The sequence below is a fragment of the Dermacentor albipictus genome, chromosome 8, assembly GCF_038994185.2.
Source record: "Dermacentor albipictus isolate Rhodes 1998 colony chromosome 8, USDA_Dalb.pri_finalv2, whole genome shotgun sequence".
Classification (NCBI taxonomy): Eukaryota; Metazoa; Arthropoda; class Arachnida; order Ixodida; family Ixodidae; genus Dermacentor; species Dermacentor albipictus.
In genome coordinates this window covers 47,791,738-47,813,722 of record NC_091828.1, presented here as the reverse complement: position 1 = coordinate 47,813,722, position 21,985 = coordinate 47,791,738, and the positions used below count along the sequence as shown (strand labels likewise).

General features: G+C 48.1%; 1 protein-coding gene across 1 annotated transcript in view; it reads right to left on the bottom strand.

Annotated features, from left to right (window-relative positions):
• Positions 1-21,774, bottom strand: part of LOC135910195 (fatty acid synthase-like) — a 181,493-nt gene extending 159,719 nt beyond the window's left edge. The window contains exon 1 of the mRNA XM_065442247.2: positions 21,647-21,774. Within this exon, the coding sequence (XP_065298319.2) occupies positions 21,647-21,774 (128 nt within the window). The remainder of the gene's footprint in view (positions 1-21,646) is intronic.
• Positions 21,775-21,985: the final 211 nt, after the last annotated feature.

The following is a 21,985-nucleotide window of genomic DNA, read 5'->3' as shown; positions in this document are numbered from 1 at the left end:
CCATTAGGGCTTTTCCAGGTCCACTTTCTGTTGCTACGCTTCCTGAAAAAGGTGGTCATTATTCTCAGCTTATTCCTTTATGCGAATTCTACCAGCACCTCTCCTCTAGCGTTTCTTGAATCGACGCCGTAGTTGCTAATTGTCTGTTCATCTGCCTGCTTTTCCCCCACTTTTGCATCGAAGTCCCTGATTACTACTGTATATCGAGTTTGCATTTTTCTCATCGGTAATTCAATACCATAAAACTGATCTACTTCCTCATCGTCGTGGGTGAATGTAGGAGCGTAGGCTTGTACTACCTTTAATCTGTACTTCTTATTAAGCTTGTTTAGGACTACGGCTACCCTCTTATTATTGCTGTAGAATTCGTCAATGTTGTCCGCTATGCCCTTATATGGATTAAGAATTCTACTCCGTATTGCTTCTTATCTGGCAGACCTCTTTATCGGAGGACACGCTGTTATTCAGCAACGTATAAGGCTCACCAGTCCTTCTAACCTCACTAGGGCCGATGATATCCCAAACAATGTCTGATGGTTCCTCGAACAGTACTGCTAAGCTTGCCTCACTTAACAGAGTTCGGCAATTCAAGGTTCACAGGGTCACTATCCATTGGCGGCCTGTCCGGACCCAGAGATTTTCAGCAGCCTCTGCTGCGTTACAGGTCGGACCACCGCCTAGGACAGATGCTCTGCACCTGCTGGAGACTGAGGGCCATGAGTTAATAGTAGATATCATTGGGGAGGTTGCGGCCGAATACTCCACCAGGGAGGCTAGTTCCTATTCTGGTGAGGGAGTGTCTTTGTTCAAGCTTAGTGAGCCTTCCTAATTTGGTTGTACCTGGAGTAGTATAGCCCCACTCGCTCGCGGCACTTTCGCCGCTGTCAGGCGCCACTCCAAGCCTGCAGATGTAGTGCACTGGAGGATATCAAACGCATATACACCATCGTTAATAAAAAAATCTCATAGTCTTAATAAATGTGTCAATTAAACGTGCTGCATAAAAGTGTATTTCCGAACGTGAAAGAAGCCCGTAGTATGGCCGCGAGACTGGGCGCTCCAGGCGTTTTGCTGGCATTTTCGAGCTTTTTCCACGCCAAAAAAACGCTTTTATGAAGCACGTATTGAGCAACAGAAAAACTTAAATCATGGGGTTTTATGTGCCAAAACCACTTTCTCATTATGAGGCACGCCGTAGTAGAGGACTCCGGAAATTTCGAACCCCTGGGGTCCTTCAACGTGCATCTAAACCTAAGCACCACGGGTGTTTTCGCATTTCGCCCCCATCGAAATGCGGCAGCCATGGCCGGAATTCTATCCCGCGACCTCGTGCTCAGCAGCCCAAGAGCAACAGAAAGCTGTATCGGCAGTTTTTATAGTCACTTCACAATTTTCTCATTGACACTACTCTTCTAATTATAATATTTGAGAAATGAATAACTAATTAAGACTTATTATCTAATTAGGCGGAATGAAAAATAGTTTATGTATCTCCAAACAACGGCGAACAATAGTATCTTTGTTCTGCCCAGGTACATGGCATTTCCAAATTTTTAAACTATGGCTGAAATTATATCGGACACCCTGCACATACACTGGCGGCACAGTTGATGTTACCGAGCAACCGCTGCTTATGCAACCGTTACCTTCCCCGGAAGGTGCTTGCGGCGAGCTCTATGCACGAAGGCCAGCTTTCTGGTTCTTTTGTTTTCTTTCCCCAACATGGCCTGTTCCGCGAAATTTGAGGGCAGCTGTGTAGTTCTTCTGAATTGCTGCTATATTGAAGCAAGGAATGTGGATCTGAATGGCAGGGTGCTGTCGGTGGCGGCGCTGAGGATCTGTCTGCTCGTGCAGCTTGTTTAGCAGCAGCGGCTGGCGAAGCAGTTCCACCGGTTGCGTCGCTCATGTTCGGAAAAAAATATGCGTGCGCAAGATTCTCGCGCAGCGCAGTCGCTGGCGAATACGGCACCGACGAAGCATGGCATGCGCAGTGTGTCGCCACCGTGGAGCATGTGTCGCTTGGCGTTCCCATTTCCTCTTCACCCTTTGCGGTACTCTGCTCTTCCACTTTTTCATGGTTCCGCTATGCTATCTTCCTCGGCTTCCCCCTCCTCGCGCTTGCTTCGCTATCACCTTTCTTTCATCCCCAGCTGGGCTGCACGTTCGCTCTTTCATCCTCTGCGGCGCTCCTTCGCTAGTTTACGATGGACGCCGAGGCTTAACGGAGGAACGGACGTCAAAGTTCTGCCCTACAAAAGCTAGAGATGACTCCAACTTTGACCACATCTGCTACACACGCAAGCAAGCCATACTGAAGGACACATTGGTTGTGTTCCTTTGCTATCAGGTCACCAATTTCAGGCGAAAGATACCCACGTGGTAGCAGGATTTTATGCGTCACGGCATCGTATTCAGACACCTACCCGCCAAGGTTTATGAACATACCAGTAAAGAAGGCTCCTGATGCAACCCAAAAGTACTACCCTTCAAGAATAAACTGGGTTCGTGATCGCGGAATCACGTTAGAACACGTAGATCAAGCTACGAACAAAGTAAGAAAGCGAGAAAACTGCCGTCATCTCATTTAAGACATTGCTCACTTTATCATGGATGAAATGCGAAGGAAACAAAAGGTACAATAAAAAGCAAGATTGTTTTGTTGACCATGTTGACGTAGGCAAAGGACATGAGCCATAAAATGAGCCTTTGCTCGCCAATTAATTGTCATTTTTTTATTATAAGCAGCCTGTCAACGTCACATAGAATCGCAGTATACGACTTCTTCAGTAAATGTGTCTTTGGCTCAACTGTGGCAGCTGGTGCGAGCCCTTATCAAGGATGACGAAGAGTAACATTCAAAGTGGACAGACTCCTGGCTGATAACCACAAGATCAATATGAATTCTGTGAACGGTTTGTGCGGTGGCGTTTAGACGGGCAGAATTGAGCACCCAGTTGACGTCCGCAGGATACCCTTCGTCAGCTTCGACTGTTGGCGAATACTAAAAAAAAAACATTAGGCCTCAACTACTGGACATGAAGATTAGCAAAGACGGAAAGGTCATCTCGTTATCTGAAGAAACTTTACAACTTGCAGATGGGACTGATCATCAAACCAGTACGGTTTGCACTTGTTCCCGAAGAAACCTGAAACAAATGAGCGTCAGGAGAGTCGCGTAAGTTTTTCTCCGAGTGGTCTTGACACTTAAGAAGACAGGCGGGGATCAGCGGCGATTTGGCCTTTGTGGCCGAAGGACCAACAACTGCTTTTATAAGAAACATCTACTACGGGTTCATGCTCTACTGCACCAGCAAGAAGGCACATCACATTCACCAATAAAAGCTCAATGTCAAGCATCATGACGATACCGACAACATGCGGGTTGAATGGCTTGAGGTGATATGCCCCTCTACATAGAATAATTGAAAATAAGATCGTCTACTGCAAGAAATTTTATGACAGCAGAGACGCACGAGCGGCTTCTTATGACGAACTACTCCACTGTTCCCTGCGTTCGGCATTTTCTCTGGAGGACAGAGTATTGCTTTGCTCTAACCAGAAAGGTCAAGAGCGAGCGCATCGAGTCCCTGCTGCCATCCTTAGGTTCGAATGACTACCTCGACGAGTGCCTGGCCTCGAGAAGCTGCTGAATAACGTGATCACAGTCATGTCGATAACCAGCAATATCCTGGATGAGCCAGAGCCCGGGCAAAACAAGGAGCTTCCGTCAGCAGAACGCATATCTCAAAAGGTTCAATCTCAAGTGCCACTAGCTTCCATTCTCTTCCAGGAGCGGTTCGAAGATGTGCCCGCCAGCCTCCAAACTCGGCAAATGAAAGCGACAGTAAACAGGGGCGGCTCTCCTATGGGCATTGCAACGGGGGGGTGTTCGCCTAGCAGCACTAGCTCTAGGTTGCAGCGGTAGGCCTAAAACAGGTCGGTGCTATCTCGAAACGGGGAAGCAAGCATACCTCGTCGTCTTCTTCTCATCCACTAGCACCATGCCCACTGCCCAGTGCCTTCAGTACAATCACTCCCCACCGAAAGAGTAGCCATCCTGGCGACCTAAAGGCAGGAAAACACAGAAGGGTGATGGCACTGCTTGAGCCGGGAGACGTGCAAAATTTCCTGGGCGCGACGACGCTGGTCGGAAGGCGCTTCCGTTGGCTCGATGAGGTAGTTGACCGCCGATGTTTTTTTTGAGTACCCGATAAGGACCGTGGTACTTGGAGAGCAGCTTAGAGGAAAGGCCTGGAGGAGTAGAGGGCACCCACAACCAGACCAGTGAGCCAGGAGCAAAGCACGTAGCCGCGGTAGATGAATCATGGCGATGCTTTTGGCGCCACTGGTCCTGGGATGTCAACGAACGAGTGAGCTGGCGACATTCTTCGGCGTAAGCAGCCGCTCTAGAAACAGTCGTGCACTCCGAAGCATCTGGTCGGTAAGGCAGAATCGTGTCCATAGTGCATGAAGGTTCGTGTCCGTAAAGAAGAAAGAAAGGGGAGAACCCAGTGGTGCTTTGCGTGGCGGTATTGTAAGCGTAGGTGACGAAAGGCAGAATGCGATCCCAATTCGAGTGGTCAGATGAAGCATACATGGCCAACATGTCGCCAAGGGTGCGGTTGAAACACTCTGTCATACCATTATTTTGAGGATGATATGCCGTGGTGGTGCGGTGAATGATGCGGCACTCCTTTAGCAATGCTGCAATGACGTCGGAGAGAAAAACGTGACCGCGGTCGCTCAGTAATTCTCTAGGTGCTCCGTGGCGTAAAACCAGGTTTCGAAGGATAAAACTGGCGACGTCTTTTGCTGTGGCAGATGCTAGGGCTGAAGTTTCGGCGTACCGCGTGAGGTGGTCGATAGCGACAATAACCCAGCGGTTGCCACTTGGAGTGTTGGGAAGCGGACCGTATAGGTCAATGCCGACGCGGTCGAACGCGCGCGCGGGGCATAGTAAAGGTTGCAAGGGGCCGGTGGCATGCTGAGGTGGCGTCTTGCGTCGTTGGCATATGAGGCAGGACCGGACGTACTGGCGAACGAAGCGGTACATACCGCGCCAGTAGTACCGAAGCTGGGTGGGAGAGTATGTCTTTAAGACACCAGCGTGGCCGCATTGGGGATCGTCGTGGAACGTGGCGCAGATGTCAGGGCGCAGGTGTCGGGGTATAACGAGCAACCACTTGCGACCGCTCGAATTGTAGTTGCGGCGGTACAGCAGGTTATCCTGAATGATGAAGTGCGCTGCTTGGTGACGGAGCGTCCGAGAAATGGGCGCTGGCGACTGGCTAGACAGGAAGTCAATAAGCGAAAAGATCCATGGATCCTTGCGCTGCTCTGATGGCATGTCGGTAATGTTGAGGGCGAAGGCTTCATGTGTGGAAATAGACGAGTGGACAGGACCGGAGGGCAGGGGTGACCGGGATAGAGCGTCTGCGTCTGAATGTTTTCGGCCGGAGCGATAAACAACGCGGATGTCGTACTCTTATAGGCGCAATGCCCAACGGGCGAGCCGACCAGTTGAATCTTTTAATGAAGATAACCAGCATAGGGCATGATGGTCGGTCACGATGTGAAATGGGCACCCGTATACGTAAGGACGAAATTTTCCGATTGCCGAAATGATGGCCAGACATTCCTTTTCAGTAACCGAGTAGTTCGCCTCGGCTTTGGTAAGCGTGCGGCTGGCATACGCGACGACGTACCATCCTTGCGTTGTACAAGAACAGCGCCGTGCCCAACACCGCTAGCGTCCGTATGGACCTCAGTTGGTGCAGATGGATCGAAGTGTCGCAGTACTGGAGGAAAGGTGAGAACGCGTCGCAGTTCTTGGAATGCGTCGTCGCATGCCGGGGACCAGGCTGATAGGTGAAAACTGCCGGTGAGAAGCTGCGTCAAGGGGGCGATGATAGAGGCAAAGTTACGGATGAAGTGCCGGAAATATGAGCACAAGCCGATGAAACTGAGAAGCTCTTTCATGGTGGTTGGTTTGGGGAACTCGGTTACGGCGCTAAGTTTCGTGGGGTCCGGGAGGATACCGTCTTTGGAAACTACATGACCGAGAATAGTAAGCGTGCGAGCGCCGAAGGGGCATTTCTTGAAATTTAGTTGCAGTCCTGCAGTGGAGAGGCACGCAAGGACTTGCTCGAGGCGGCTGAGGTGCGTCGCAAAGTCGGTGGAAACAACCACAATGTCATCCAAATAACAGAGGCACGTTTTCCACTTCAGCCCTTGAAGAATGCTATCCATCATTCGCTCGAAAGTAGCAGGCGCGTTGCAGAGGCGGAACGACATGACGGTGAATTCATATAGCCCATCAGGAGTTACAAAGGCTGTCTTTTGGCGATCGGCCTCGGCCACTGGCACTTGCCAATACCCGGAGCGTAGATCCAGCGAGGAAAAGAATTCCGCTCCCTGCAGACTGTCCAAGGCATCGTCGATGCGCGGCAGAGGATATACATCTTTGCGCGTTATGCGGTTAAGGCGGCGATAGTCGACGCAGAACCGTATGGAGCCGTCTTTCTTTTTAACAAGGACAACCGGAGATGCCCAGGGACTGTTAGAGGGCTGGATGATGCCACGCTCCAGCATGTCGTCAATGTGCTGGTCGATGACACGGCGTTCAGCGGCCGACACACGATACGGACGCTGGCGCAATGGTGTTTGTTGGCAGCTGTCGATACGGTGAACGACTGCGGACGCCCGGCCCAAGGATGGTTGGCCAATGTCAAATGAGGCACGAAAACGCTGGAGGAGCTTGATGATTTTGGTGTGCTGCGCAGGTGTGAGTTCTGCGTCGACGGCACGAGCGAAGGCGTCTACAGGGGCATCGGTCGCAGCGGGAGGAGTTACGGCACAAATCGGAAGTGATGCCATATCACCAAACATGGTGGCCGGGAGAATGCTATCGAAAGCTTCAGCGGTACCCAGGCACTCGCCGCGGAGTAGGGATGATGGGCAGGCGGACGGATTGCACACGTAAAGGGCAGCAGAACCTTCGCAAAAAGTGACGACAGCAAACGGAAGCAGAAAGTTCCGGCGGCGCGCACAAGTGGTCGACGGCGTAAACAGGACAGATGAGTTCGCAGCAGATCTACATAACACAGGAACCAGAGCGGCGGAGAAAGGTGCAATATCGATGTCAGAGGCGGCAACAACTTTAGGAGAATAATGGTCGCCAGGGTCAAAACACGGCACTGATAACGTAAGTTCGCAACGAGCGCAGTCGATAAGATCTTGATTGACAGATAGGAAATTCCAACCAAGAATAACGTTGTGCGAGGAACGAGGCAGGACAAATTCGATAACATGCATAACGCTTTGAATGACAACCCGGGCTGTGCACGACGCTGAAGGCTGAATGCGATGCGAGGTTGCCGTACGCAGAGAAAGAGGTAAGGGGAATGGTCACTTTGTTCAAATTGCGGCAGAGCTTCTCACTAATAATAGAAACAGCGGCTCCGGTGTCGATAAGTGCGTGTACGGTGACGCCGTCTGCGGACAGTTCAATTTCGTTCGCCGGCGCAGAATGAGGCCTTGAAATGTTCGACGGAAACGCAGTTCTTGCCTCTGGAACTGCGACTGCTAGTTTTCCTCTCGGGCTGGGCTGGGTCGGCGAACCATCGGGGAAATGGATCGGCGACGTGGGGAAGGCGACCGGCGTGAATCGAAGGGGAGGCGACTGTAAGAGGTGTCCGGAGGAAGGTTAGATTGGTCCTGACGCGGAAGTCGAGCAGGCCTGTAGCTTGAGGCACCCCCACTGTCAGGTAAACGGGGGCTGCGACGGCGGCAGAATCGTGCTACGTGGCCCGGAAAATGGCATGAATAACATATTGGCCGGTTACCAGGTGTTCGCCACGGGTTGACGACAGGGGCTCCAGCAGCCGAGTAAGGAACGACTATCGGACGTGAAGGTGGCGGCGGTACGTGGAAGGTGCCGGTGGACCGGTAGGAATCAGGAGCCAGAGGAGTGTAAGGCCGCGCGACAACGTCAGCGTACGTTGGCGGTCCAGCTGCAGGCTGCGGAGGAGGGGCAGATGGCAGCGCCGTGGCAACTTGCGTCTGAATGACGTGACGAAGCGAAGGAGCCAGGGATGTAGACGGCTCGGGTGCGCTATTCGCCAGAGAGAGTTGGCGTGCGACTTCCTGGCGGATGAACTGCTTTATCTCCGGCAATAAAGCAGAGGTGTCGGCAGCGTCGCGACCGAAGTTTAACGGGAATAGATCCGCAGTGTCCTGCTGAGCATCGCGTGTTGATGCACGTTGCTTGCGCAGCTCGTCCTACTGCTGGCAAAGCTGTATGACCTCGGCAATAGTGCAGGGACTCTTCGCGACGAGCATCTGAAAAGCATGCTCATCGATGCCTTTCAAGACGTGCTTGATCTTATCTGCTTCATACATGGATGAGTTGGCGCGCTTCCAAAGTGAGCGCACGTCTTCGATATAACTGGTGAAGGTCTCCTACCGGCGTTGAGCTCGACCGCGCAAGCGCTGCTCAGCGCGAAGCCAGCGAACTGCGGGACGGCCGAAGACCTCAGCCAAAGTCGCCGTGAAAGCCGACCAGGTGGTAAAATCGGCTTCATGATTGCGGAACCATAGGTTGGCCACGTCAGTCAAGTAAAATGTGACATTTGTGAGCTTGGCGCGGTCGTCCCACTTATTATAGGCGCTTACACGGTCATATTCGGCGAGCCAGTCTTCCACATCGTGGTCGTCTGTGCCGCTAAATATAGCCGGATCGCGCTGGCGGATAACACCAGAGCAGACGATGGCCGGGGGCGCGGGAGCAGCAGCCTGGGACGGTCCCGGTCCATCCATTGTAACAGCTGGTAGTAGCGTCCGATTGCGGAGTTCCAGGATGTTGAAGAGAAACCCAGAAGCTCCACCAAATGCAACCGGGGGTGTTCGCCTAGCAGCACTAGCTCTAGGTTGCAGGCGTAGGCCTAAAACAGGTCGGTGCTATCTCGAAACGGGGAAGCAAGCACACCTCGTCGTCTTCTTCTCATCCACTAGCACCATGCCCACTGCCCAGTGCCTTCAGTACAGCATCTTTATTTGAAAAAAATCTGGCGTCCTCGATTTCAGCTTGCACACTTCTGGTAAATCTGTCGAAGCAGCACTAACGTGCTTCTTCAGTTTTGTGTGGTACACCAATACAAAGGGCAGCGTTACTACTTTGTCCTGCTCAAGCTTCTCGCTGTCCTCCTTGAAGGGCTCCAAAAATTCGACGACCTCCGTCAACAAGGCCTTATTATCGTCTTCCAGGAGTAGATTGCTCCTTGAATCTAGGAGGTTCCTTATCACATTGACTGAGTTACAACGGAGTTGACCATGGCGAGCTTCAAATTCCACCGCGTGCATATTATCTGGCACACACCGTGTGGTAGCTGGCTCGTAAGTCTGCTCTGCTTTAGAAAAGTCACGAGAGCCTTCACCTTTTGCAGTTGTTCGAAAACATCTGCCAGTTCCTAAGTGAGGTACCCGTCATCAAAGGTGTTCTGAAGAACTGTGTTCAATACGTGAGCACTGCAGTTCATTCTAGCATATGGACGCAGCGCGCTAATTATGTTGGCGCCCTGGTTTGTCACGAACACCACGTTGCTTAACATGCCTTCATCAATCCCCAACTTCGTGTTCCTTCGTTCATCCTCTTTACGGATGTTCTCTCCCGTTTGTCTCTCGGGGGAAATTCGCTAGTGAACAAAACAAAGCTCCTCAGTTCCAATTTCACACTCACCTAATGGGCCACTGCAGTGATATGGGCTTCTCTTGTAGTCGTCGGTCCACATGTCAAGGATCATTGGGTCAAGGTCAAGATCATTGAGCAGCGACCGTCCTTCATCGCTGACTGGATCTTAGGCATCACCGCTTCTCGGAATTCGTTTGCAACTTCGGACACCATGCGAGACACCATCATAGGATGCGGAATCAGTCTTCGCGGATATGCTCCCGTACTTGACACCGACAACAATCAGTTCGTCGGCAACTGTCGTCGCAAACAGCGTCAAATGGCCGCACATCTTTTGTCCACCACTCGACGCGGGCAGTCGTCAGATTCTCCTCAACGGTAGATGAAACCTGTGGTTACTTCTCGGTAAAGAACGTTGTAATGGAAGCGGTGTCAATTTCAGTCTTGCACTCATGGCAGTTCAGGTGTGACGTTCCTGTCTTCCCGCCATCATATGCGAAGAAAGCTGTGCAGCTCTTGCACTGCACATGCCCTACTCGTAATCGGGTGTGCACGTCAACAACTTCCAGGAAATGTTTCCAAACCTGTATTTTTTTAACTTGCTTGGAACAAGGTTTAGCTTCACGGCAGCGAGCTTATCCCTTAATACAGCTGCATTTTTCATGGTGCCGCCTGTACAGGAGGCAAATTACGAGCTATATAACGCCGGTAACCAACAGATTAAAAGCATCGGTGCGCTCTGACTAGCTACGACAGAGCAGCCAAAGCCATTTTTCCCTCTCTTTTTCAGTAGACGGCGACGTTGGTCCCACGATACGCACGAAGCAGTTCCTCGCAGGAGGTTCCTTATAGGTTGGCCACGCTCTGCGCACGCTCCGCTTCGCCGGCTGTCGCCCAGCAACGGAGGCCGTCTCATAGGCGCTTCTTTCTTCGTGCGCCTCTTATTTCTGCTCACATGTGAGGAATTAGCAAAATCTCGCAGTGGCCACTGCAAGACGGCAAGGCCTTCATTTTCCTGATGGTGCGAATTACACGTATTGCGCCTTGGGATGGTTCAGGTGTGCACCTCGAGCAAGACAGTTCCGAACTTACGATGTTTGTGACAAGGAATGTCCCTTTAATTCCCTCATTGCTGAAGCAAAAAACAACATGACGCTTTGCAGGAGATTTAAAGTTTACACACGTTTTAACATCAGCCCTTCGACCAGAAGGATAGGTATATACAGGGTGTTAACTTGGGCCAAATTTAAAAAAATATGGAGATGCTTCGTAGCTCGACAGAACCAAGATAACGTTGTTTGCCGTCACTTGCAGATAACCACTATATTTTTTGCAATCCGCCTAATTACACAACTTGTACTCTTGAACACGAAGTTACACCTGAGTCAATGGTTACGCAATAGTAGAGGATCCCTGGAAATGCTGTACCTCTTATATCATTTTTTTAGGCATCAGATACATTTATTTCTGCTCTCTCCTCTCTGCGAGTCCGACTGAGCTACATATACCTAATATGGCTCAATTTGAGTGCGGCGAGTGAGCGTAGCTCAATTGATTTCTTGTGAGTCGGAATCCGAGTGAACCCTAAGCAAACTGAAATACCTAAGCGAAATGAAATATATATTGCAAGAAAGTGTGAGTGAGTTGCATTTATTTTTCATACCTACGGAATTAAGTGCGCAGGAAGGAACCGTCTCTTGTAGAAGTGAGTGTTGAACCCTCCACTACGAAGTCCCTTATGAAATACTGGAACAGTTCTGCAGTGCTCTAGGCGACAATGTATTGTCAATTTCTTACCTGGATGAAGCGCTGTCACCTCTTCACATTCAGAGAAGTGCAACTACGGAGGAACCGAACGCAGTCGCAGCCAACAAGGTTATTTCTTCCACGGATCCTTCGAAAATCATCCACTACTTCAGTGCCGGCTGATTCAGTATAATAGCTGCAACAAACGACGCCAGTGATGCGACTCAACCGTGCTTATATATTTAAATTTTTTATACCTATAGTATTATTTCAAGGCTTGCCAGTCAGCTGCCAGGTCTTCGTACGTTGCACAGGAATAATTCATATTTAATTGGGATAGATCTGGACGTGAAAAACACATGTGTACTGTGCAGAATAACAGATCAGAATGAAGGAACCAATTATGCGCCCATCAATGAATAAGAATCATTTCGGGCATTACTAAATAACCTTGTCACATCAAAAGTCCCAAAGAAGTCAATGCACGGAAAGATGTATGCCGAAGCACGTATCTCATTGGAGAATACTGAAAGCAAGGAAAAAAGTAACATTTTTTTATTCAGCATGATTTGAGAATGAGGCGGATATATTCCACCCATAAACAGTTACGAAGAGGCCACTCGAAAGTCGGCAGCGAGAATCTAGCAAGAATAAGGGCCAAAAATTACTGCTACGTGTAGGTATTGAAGTTACGCACAGGACAAATAACTTCACCTGCTTGCACCAGAATATCTACATTTAGGGGCCTTTTAGTTTAACGGACTAGCAGGGTATTCACTTCTATCACGCAGGTTGCGGTTGGGCTTGCTACATTCTCATAGGTAGTTGTACCAAACTTTGCAAAGCATCAGTGACGTCATTATTGATTTACATATGAGAGAACTAACAAGGTAACACTGAGTAAGTAATCCTAATGGAGGAAGGGGGATTTATACATCGTCAAATTTCTGTATTTCAAGGATAAAGTAGGGACTTTTGGAGTAAATTCGCAATTGTGACTGGCATCGTCGCCGAGTATTTAAGACACTTGCCCGCACCGCCACATCCGTGGTTTGTAACCGCGGGCAGAAATTGTGGTATCACGAACCAGGTTGCCCTGTGGAATCAGGTCAGGGCGGGATCAATTGTCTCAGTCAAGTCTCAATTGTGTGAAGGTGCATATTTTCCGCCAACATGTCGCAGAACTTGTAAACCTGCTCGCTCGTTTATGGTCCACAATGGTCAAAAATTACATTGCTAAGACGTTTCTGGGATTCGTTCATGGCGTTAATTATTCTTTCTGGTTGGGTCTTGTGGTGTTGAATATTTATTTGTTATTAATGCTGACTGACCGACCCGTTTAGGCTAAATGCAGAAAAAAATTTGTATTTTGTGTTGGCAGTAAATCTGACAAAAAGGCTACTATATGGCTAATTTTGATTGAGATCTGGCTCTTCTTATAAACTGCACAAGTGCAAACATTCCAAAAAAAAAGCACGGTGCCGTGGGCCACGTGAATGCGAAATACGAAACATACAAAATTTATTATAAATCAATATGAGAAAGAGCAGAAATGGCGAAAATTATTGAGCATGTTTTGATCGATCAGTTTTGACCACCGTATAATGTTGACCTGGCCTTAAGCGTCGAAACTCAGTCGAACTTCTTTTTTTGGGTAAGTGGAAACAACAAACGCCCCAACGTTCGCGTTCCTGCCCCACAAACGTCCCGTCAACATCTCCTTTGGCATTGACATTGGCGGCTAGCGGTCTATCTAAGATAAACCATGCTACTATTTCAGTGGGTATTTGCCTAGCATCGCCGGACAAACCAGGGGACCTGCGAAGATATCGTCAGTACCCTGCTTTGACGAAATTATATACACTATTGAAGAAACGATTCGTGTTGAAAACATATTGCTTTCGATGAATTTAAAGTAAAAACGCAGGTCTCCGTACCAATGCCGAAATCAGTCCTAAATTTGTATCGAATCCTCAACCTGCTAACCACCCGCCGTGGTTGCTCAGTGGCTATGGTGTTGGGCTGCTGAGCACGAGGTCGCGGGATCGAGTCCCGGCCACGGCAGCTGCATTTCGATGGGGGCAAAATGTGAAAACACCCGTGTACTTAGATTTAGGTGCACGTCAAAGAACCCCAGGAGGTCAAAATTTCCCGAGTCCTCGACTACGGTGTGCCTCATAATCAGAAGGTTGTTACGGCACGTAAAACCCCATAATTTATTACTAATTTTCATTCTGCTAACTACCTGATTGCCCTCTCACAAGAGGGTGCACCGACGAAGCTTCCAACAAGTTCACTAAGCCAATTGCAATTTTTCATGTTTCCACGTGATTGCCAGTGACTCCGCCGAGAGGACCGTAAGCACAGTGTAACCTTTGGCTATTGCAAAATGGCTGACCGGCATCTGGGCCCTGAATAAAGTCACGAACGTGGCCAGTAGTGACATTCTCCTCGAAGTCCACGATAAAGCTCAGCATGAAAATCGTCCGAAACTCTTCCCGTTTGGTACCACCTAAATTTCTCTAAGCCCTAATCGCTCAATGAATAACACACTAAGGTTAGTATCATATCATACCATGTTAGTATTAACTGATACAGAGCTTCCAGAGGGCTTGAAAGAGTAACATGTCACGAGTGTGCAGAGAATATAAGGCCTGATGAGACGATTAGAAAATTCTAGCAAAACACCTCATACTTACCTTTTGTACATGCACGCTCGCCGAACACATCGAAACAGGCTCATTGAACTAAATGTCAGACCGTGCATTCCAGACTAAGCACGCTGATTTAAGTGCCAAAGATTTGGTCACTGCTGTTGCAGCTGCCGGGGTCGTACCACATGTCCAAAGTATCCTTCGCATGCATACTCTTCGGACTAGTGCAATGACCCACCTGACTGTGCAAACGGTGATGGTAAGCATCCGGCATATCATCGCTCCTGCCCTTCATGAAAGAACGAAAACGAAATCACCAAGCTCAATGTAGAAAGAAATATTTCTGTCAAAGAAGTGTCAAAACACTTTGTTTGTGGGATGCTCTTTCTCTGAAGTGGCAAGGCAGGAGGCAGTGCCACAACAGTTCTCGGCGGCCGCTCAGAGCGTGCAAAGTGGACCGGCGGTAGCGCCACAAGCTCCCTTTGCCGAATGAGCTAGTGCTGCTCCGCCACCCAGAAAGAAAAGCCAGCAGGCTTAAGGACCACTAGAGCCTTTGTTCATACAGAGGAGCCTGAAGCACACGTGAGCGTACACCTCAAGGGGGCATACAACTCCACGGCGGAGGCAATGGATACATGGCCATGTGTACCGGTGTGCCAGAAGGATCGGTCCAACCGTCAGGGGCGTGCCAAAAAAGAGAAACCTCACATCACAGGGCCCAGAAAGAGCCCTGTTGACTAACGTATCTTTCTTGTATTAAGCAGACAGCAAAAAGCACTTTCACTATGGTTACGTAAATACTATTACGTAAGAACTCCCACGTCAACATAATCCAAAGACGCTGTGTTTTCAAGAAACACACCTGAAACGAAGACAAACTTCCTTCATAAGAACGCCATCTTTCGAATAGATCCTGGACCACGACGAGGCTAAAGCGTGGTGCACCGGTGTAGCGATCCTTGTAGGCAAGTGTGTAGCTTGCGATCACATAGCCTCAAACACACCCCTTTAGGCAGTGTCATTTCGGGGAGTGACGCTTATTAATTTTGTCACTGCTTGTTCCATACGCGTATGCCCAAACTTCCGTCTCATAGAAAGAAACTTCTATAACCCCCTAGATCAGCTTCCGGAACCCTGTAACCCGTGGGTGATTTTAACGCTCAGAACTCGCTCTGGGGAGACTGCCGCTGTGAATCGAGAGGTCAACTGATAGAATAATTTTCTCTGACATCTGGTGTATGCCTATCCGGTAAGAAGAAACGACCTAGGACATTGTGCAACGCAACTCTTATTCATAGATACACTTGGTAATCGTCACACATCTATACTGCCTAAACTGAAGCGGAACGGCATGAAGAATCCGTCTGGAAGTAAGCACTTCCCTGTCACTCTGAACTTAGAAGCTCAATGTGATTTTCCACTGCATGGCCCTCGCTGGAGACTTCACATCAGACGATTCGAAACGTTTAAAGCAATGTACTTATTAACTACGAAAATCTTGAAGCATGTTAAGGTAGGTTATGCCGTATCAAATTTTACTAAATTCAACATTGACGTAGCGGCAAAGTGCCTCGCACAAACAAATGGTCTTTCATGTAGAAGACATAATCCCTGGTAGAACGAAGATTGGAGAGATGCGCGAAAGAGCAAGAACAAAGCATGGGACACGCTTCGTCAATCGCAAAGTGCGAAAAGTATCACTGAATTTTAACGTAGAAAAAAAACGATATATGCAAATGACGACAAGCAAAAATAGAAAGCTGGGTGAGGTCTCTATCGGGGATCACTGTTTACACACAGCAGAAAAAATTATGGGATGTGTAATAAGGCTCAACGGACAACAAATTCCTTCTTTAGCCTTGGTGAATGAACAAGGAGATAGTCTCGAAGAGCAGACCAATGCACACAGGGAGTATTTCGAACATGTGTACTGCGCCAGCATTCATTAAAAGTAGTTCCTAAAACACAAACAAATAAAGTGAATGTTAGGCGCTTGATTGAAAATGTGCACAGAACGAGCCGCATAAGCGTCATTTCAATATTGCTGCATTCAGAGGTTCTTTGAATGCGTGTAGAAGTTCTGAAACTAGAGCAGACCCTACAATGAAGGAGGAAAACCGTTGCTCCCATTTTTCAGTACAGTATGGGCTGCTGGGAACCTCCGGAGCACATGGAAACAAGCTATTGTTATCCCACTTTTGAAACAGGGTTAGAAACCCTTGCTAGTGAGCATTTAGCACCAAAAATCTCTGACAAGTTGCCTACGGAAGTTGTTCGGAAGAATGATAAATAGACGTGTGTTACACATTTCCGTGTCTAACAGGTTGACAGATCCTTTCCAATGTGCTCTTACAGGAGGCGTCTAAAGAACCGACCATCTCGTGCACAAACGAAAAGTACTCTTTGTGAGATTTCCTTCACATATGAAACGCGTACGATACGACGCGACGTTAGGGCATCTTGTGAGACATGTTGGGACTTGGTATCCGGGGAAGTATGCTAAAATTATTGAATGCTATTTGTATAATCGTACTTTTTGCGTACAAATGGGCCAAGAATTGTCGCGTTTATTTACGCCGCAAACCGGCGTTCCTCAGAGAGACTGGCTTCACTGTACGCCTTTTAACTGTGAAGAAGAACTCGCTTCGTGCATTGCTACCATCATCAATTTTCTGTTCTCTGTATGTATACGACGTACAGATAGGTATAACATCCTGTAACCTTGCAGTTAGCGAGCGATAGATTTACCTTGGTCTGAATAATGTATGTGTATGTGCCGACGTAAATGGTTTAAGTTAATCCCCGGATAAGTTTGTTTGTTCTTTTCACAAAAAAGAGACGCCTTGTTGTAAATACCACTATTGAATTATATGGGCAGTACTTCCTACTGACAATGGAGCATAAGCTTTAGGTATGGTGCTCGATTGAAAACAAACTTTTGTACCAAACCTAATATATATACAGGAAAAAAAATAAACACACTGAATCTAAACAAAATACTGTTGCACACGACATGGGGCAGTGATAGGAAATGCCTCTTGAACCCCTATCAATGCCTCATACATACACGCTTAGACTACGCGGGCAGTGTGTGCCAGCCTGCTGGAGGCTGTTCACAGTCTAGGTATGAGCTCGGGAATCGGCGCCTACAGGAGAAGTGGTGTAGTGAGCCTCTGCATATAAACTAATGAATGGTCTTTACACCTTCAAAAATCACACTCCAGTTTCACATATATTCTGGCTGTTATTGCCAACTCCGAAGATCCTTTCAGCATAACCGTACTTGGCGTGACATGCACAATGCAGCTTAACAATGGAGCAGCAGCGAGGGCACCCTCCTCACTAACTAAGCGAGGAAAGGGGTGATCACTCCTTGAATATAACCTGATGATCCACAATGCCATTGCTGCTGTGGCAGTCGCAACTCATAGAATGTGACGCATCGTGTGTAGAGATGACAAAACACACTCCAAAGACACAAATTAGAATGCATTTCCTAGAACTTCAATAAAAGTACTAGTGCACAGAGTTTGTTTAACATTGACGCTTGTAAGTCATACGCCGAGCTGTCTTATGCAGACGTTGGTCCATCCTTCCCGTAATCCGATTCACTGCATATGGAAGCAAGCACCTTTATGGCTGAGGCCCATGCACTATAGCTGGCTGCGAAGCATGTTATGAAATCAAAACTTCAAAAAGCAATGATATTTAGAGGCTCCCTAAGCGTCGTGAAAACTTTGATGCCATTCTGTTAACATAAGAAATCATTTACTTAGCCCGATTCAATTGTTCGTAGAGCGTACATATCTGACCAGCATGTCATCTACGCTAGGTGCCTGGCAACAGCGTCATCGAGCGTAATGAGCTAGCAGACGAAATGGCCACACCAATTTTATTGGAAGCTAGTAGTCGTACTTCTGGCATTCGTGCTACTGATCGGAAATCTTTAACGTGTAAGTATTTGTGGCGAGCTCTTCAGCCCTGTCGCGTGAACAATGTAGTCGTTGTCTTGGCATAAAAATGTGCATTTTACAAATTTAAGACATTTAATTCTTGTGGTAGCAAAAATGTAGGTGACTGTAAGCTTTTAAGCGATAATGAACAATTTAAAGCAAAATAGGAAAGAGAATACCCACAGTGATACATAGGCCTGCTTAGAAAAAGCAGGGGGATGTTCATAGTAGCGATGGGCCAACTATAATTTCGGGTGGTTCAAATTTACATATGGGATTGGGTAAACATGAAATCTGGACGCGGGCTAATGGGAAATTTGGAGGTGGGGCAAGTGAAATTTGGGTGCGGCCCAGCTTTAAGTTCGTGGTTGGGCCAATCTAAATTTCTGCCTCTTCCAACTTGGAAATTTTGTGTGTGGGGAGGGGCACACTTGAAGTATCTCAGTGTGCCAACTTGACATTCGGAAATGAACCAAAATAAATTTGGGCGTGGGCTGCCATGAAATGTTATTGTGGGCCAACTGAATATTGGATTTGAGCCAAGTTGAACATATGCACACAATGGCAGTTTATTGTTTGGGGAAAATGCGTGCACCAATTTCGTAAATAGAGGTAATGAAGCGCCAAATATATGACTGGGCTACTCAATCCTCTTTAACGTTATATGTAATAAAGGTTAGGCTCTCTTTCACGTCGGATAAACCTTTCAGCTTGCTAAAAATAAGTTAAGTGAAATAGATATAGAGTTACTACCGTCAATAAACCTTAAGAGTCTACATGGATGACCAGTTAAACATTATTATTGGTAAGATATCTTCAACAATTGGGGTGAAACACAGCGTTTCCTTTGAATACCATGAGCCGATCAACATGGCTCTCTACAATGATCTTTTTTTCACCATTATTAACTATGAGTCGCTGGTTCGGGGTTCAACCACGCACGAAAATATCATGCTTGTAGTATTTCAAAACTGTGTGGTTCGTTTAATGTGTAAAGTTCCAAACCATTCCCACATTGCAGGCCTTTCCATAAAACATACTATCATTAAGGTCGATTCTTTGTGCACGTATAAATTTTCTTGACATTACAAACTTGATATAGTCAGAAATACAAGCTCGCTAGCAACGCCAGCAGGCCTATAAGCAAACATAACAAATTATAATACACGCAAACCGAATGAATGTTAATAAAAAATGTCGTACAAGTTACGGCAAACAGATGTTAGAGTTCATGCTACCCACATTACAAAACGCAATTATTGGAGGACAGCCCTTCTGCATCTCACAAATCTCATTCAAAGAACTACGGAGAGCATTACTGAAAGTAACATCCTTACCATTAATTCATCCTCGATTGTACGCAATACTTGCTGATGTTTTATTTTGTTTTGGTTTTCATCCCAATAGTGTTCGTATAGGCTTCTGACACGTGTCATATTAAAGTATGCTTTGCCTGTACGTGAGCCGTGAACGAGCTGCCACAGAATTCGGGGGCAGGCGACGCTCACCCTGCGTTTGCAGGTCGAGCTGCGTACGAATGAACGCCGCGAGAGGTCGGCCGGCAGTGCCTGGGAGGAGGGGGGCGCCCCTGCCTTCTTAGCCGCGATATCGGCTCCACTATAACGACGCGCAAATCGCAGTAGCTGAGTCGAGCTCGTGGACAGTCCTCAGTCGAACAAAGCGGTGAGGAGGAAATCGGTGGAGGCGACGTCGTCGGCCGAGCGAGCCGGCAGCGCGGCCGACGGTTAGGCGAGCGAGCTCAACGAAATCGACCAAGAATTGAAAAAAACACATCACGGTGTAGAAGAAAAAAGGAAGGGTGGCACGAGATGCCACAGCGTCTCTCGCAGACACCAGAGCTCCCAAAAAGCAGCGTGTGATGTCCTTGAACGCTCAAGAGAGACTCCAGAAGCCTGAAGGAGCGACAGCGTAGGTGACATGGCATGTGGTGATGCACTCTCTGCTCACACAACACATGACGCGCTGCTGCGGCAGCTGTTATACCATTTAGGCCACTTTGCTCTGTCAAGGTGCGTTCGTGCTTGTGGTTGCGACCCAATTGGTACGGTTGCACTGAAGGTGCCACATGTGGCGAGAAATCGGACAATTGTTTACTAAAGCCTAAGCATTCTTTGTCCACCATAAATGCCATCGGTAGACGTGAATAAGCTGAGAAAAAGAAGTGAACAAAACTAAGCAAAAGCAAAGTCACAGCTTAGTCAATGCTTACGCAATGGTAGACAATTCTCAGAATTTCTGTACCTTCTAGATGTGCATCTGCGGGTTTCAGAGCAATTGATCTCGGCCGTCTCCTCTCGGCGAGTCTGAGTGAACCACATAGTTTTATATTGCTGAAGCTGAGTGTGTGTGAGCTTAACTCCACTGAATTCTAGTAAGCCTGAATCTGAGTGACCACAAAGCAAAATGAAACCCCTAAGCGAAATGAAATATATCTTCCAAGAGATTGGTAGTGTGAGAAATTAGGTGGACAGGAAGGAACCACCTCTTGTGCAAGTGAGTGTAGAACCCTCCACTAAGAAGTCCCTTACCACCTACTGCAACAGTCCTGCATTGCTCTAAGCGACAATTTATGGTCAATTTCTTACCTAGATGAAGCGCTGTCTTCTCTTCACATTCAGAGAAGTACATCTACGGAGTGACCAAACGCCAGTCGCAGGAGACAACGTTATTTCTTCCACGGATTCTTGAAAAATCGTGCACAACTTCAGTGCCGGCTGATTTAGTATAGCTGTTGGAACAAAACAAGCGAGTGATGAGACCAATATGCCATGCCTAACTAATTCAGTTTTTTATTTCTTAAGTGATATGCCACGGCCTGCCGGTCAGCTGCTAGGCCTTTGTACATTGCACCGAAAGAACTTACATTTAGAAGCTATAGATCTGGCCATGAAAAACCCACCTGTACTGTGCAGGTTAAGAAATGCACCGATGGCGATAGCAAATTAACATATGGCTGTACGAACTAAGGATATTACTTCTATCGGCCTTAAAACTTGTAAATGAACATTCGCTTACTAGCTTAATTAATAATCATAGAATGCGTAAGTCTGGCTCAACGAGGCCGTAGAAACACACAGACATACAAAGACAGCGGTTTCTTTGTGTGTCTGCTTTTTGCTTCTTCCTTGTTCAGTCGCGCTTCAGCATTCAAGCATGGGTTCTAACCTAGTAGCCCGTCAACGTGTTTTAAGTAATATAACCTGCACGGTTTACCGGGGGCACAGATAAACATGAAAACATATTTATTGATGAGCGTGGATACTCGCTGTCAAAATTCTGCAGTGAGGAGTCGGGGCACAGCGAGCGAATTGACTTTCATGCATCTCTCGCTTCAACGGGAGCGAAACGTCGAAAGCTCAACGCTTACGAAGCTACCGGCACTACGTCCACTCTTCAGGCATCGCAGATCGCTTTGAAGATGAGGCCCGTGGAGGCGCGCACTTTGTCCACGTCGCAGACCGCTTTCAAGACAAACGAGCGCAGGCTACGCGCCGCTATGGCGTCCACCAAAGGCCTTTACTACGGCGTCAGCTATTGGCGCGGCCAACGCCGTAGAAAACGCCGCGGTTGTCTCCGCACTGTACGGAGCGGCGGGCGAGGAGGACATCGAGGCACCCGAGCTGCTGCCGGAGAAGAACGCCCCTCCTCCCTCGCCTTGGTCGAAGCACGAACTTCCCTGCTGTCCCTGCTGCTCCTGCAGCATGGCCTCCATAAGGTTGACAGGGTGCACCGCGTCCCGGGAGGCACGCCTCTGCTTTCAACGTTGCGGAGCCGACCATATCACGCGTGGGCAGCTTGTGTCAACTATACGAGGATGTTGTAGGTCGTCATCCCACGATTTCCATCCCACCCCCTCCTCTACACCATAAGCTATTGGACGTCTCTAATACGCTCGAGGGCCTCACGAAAAGGCGATCCCCATC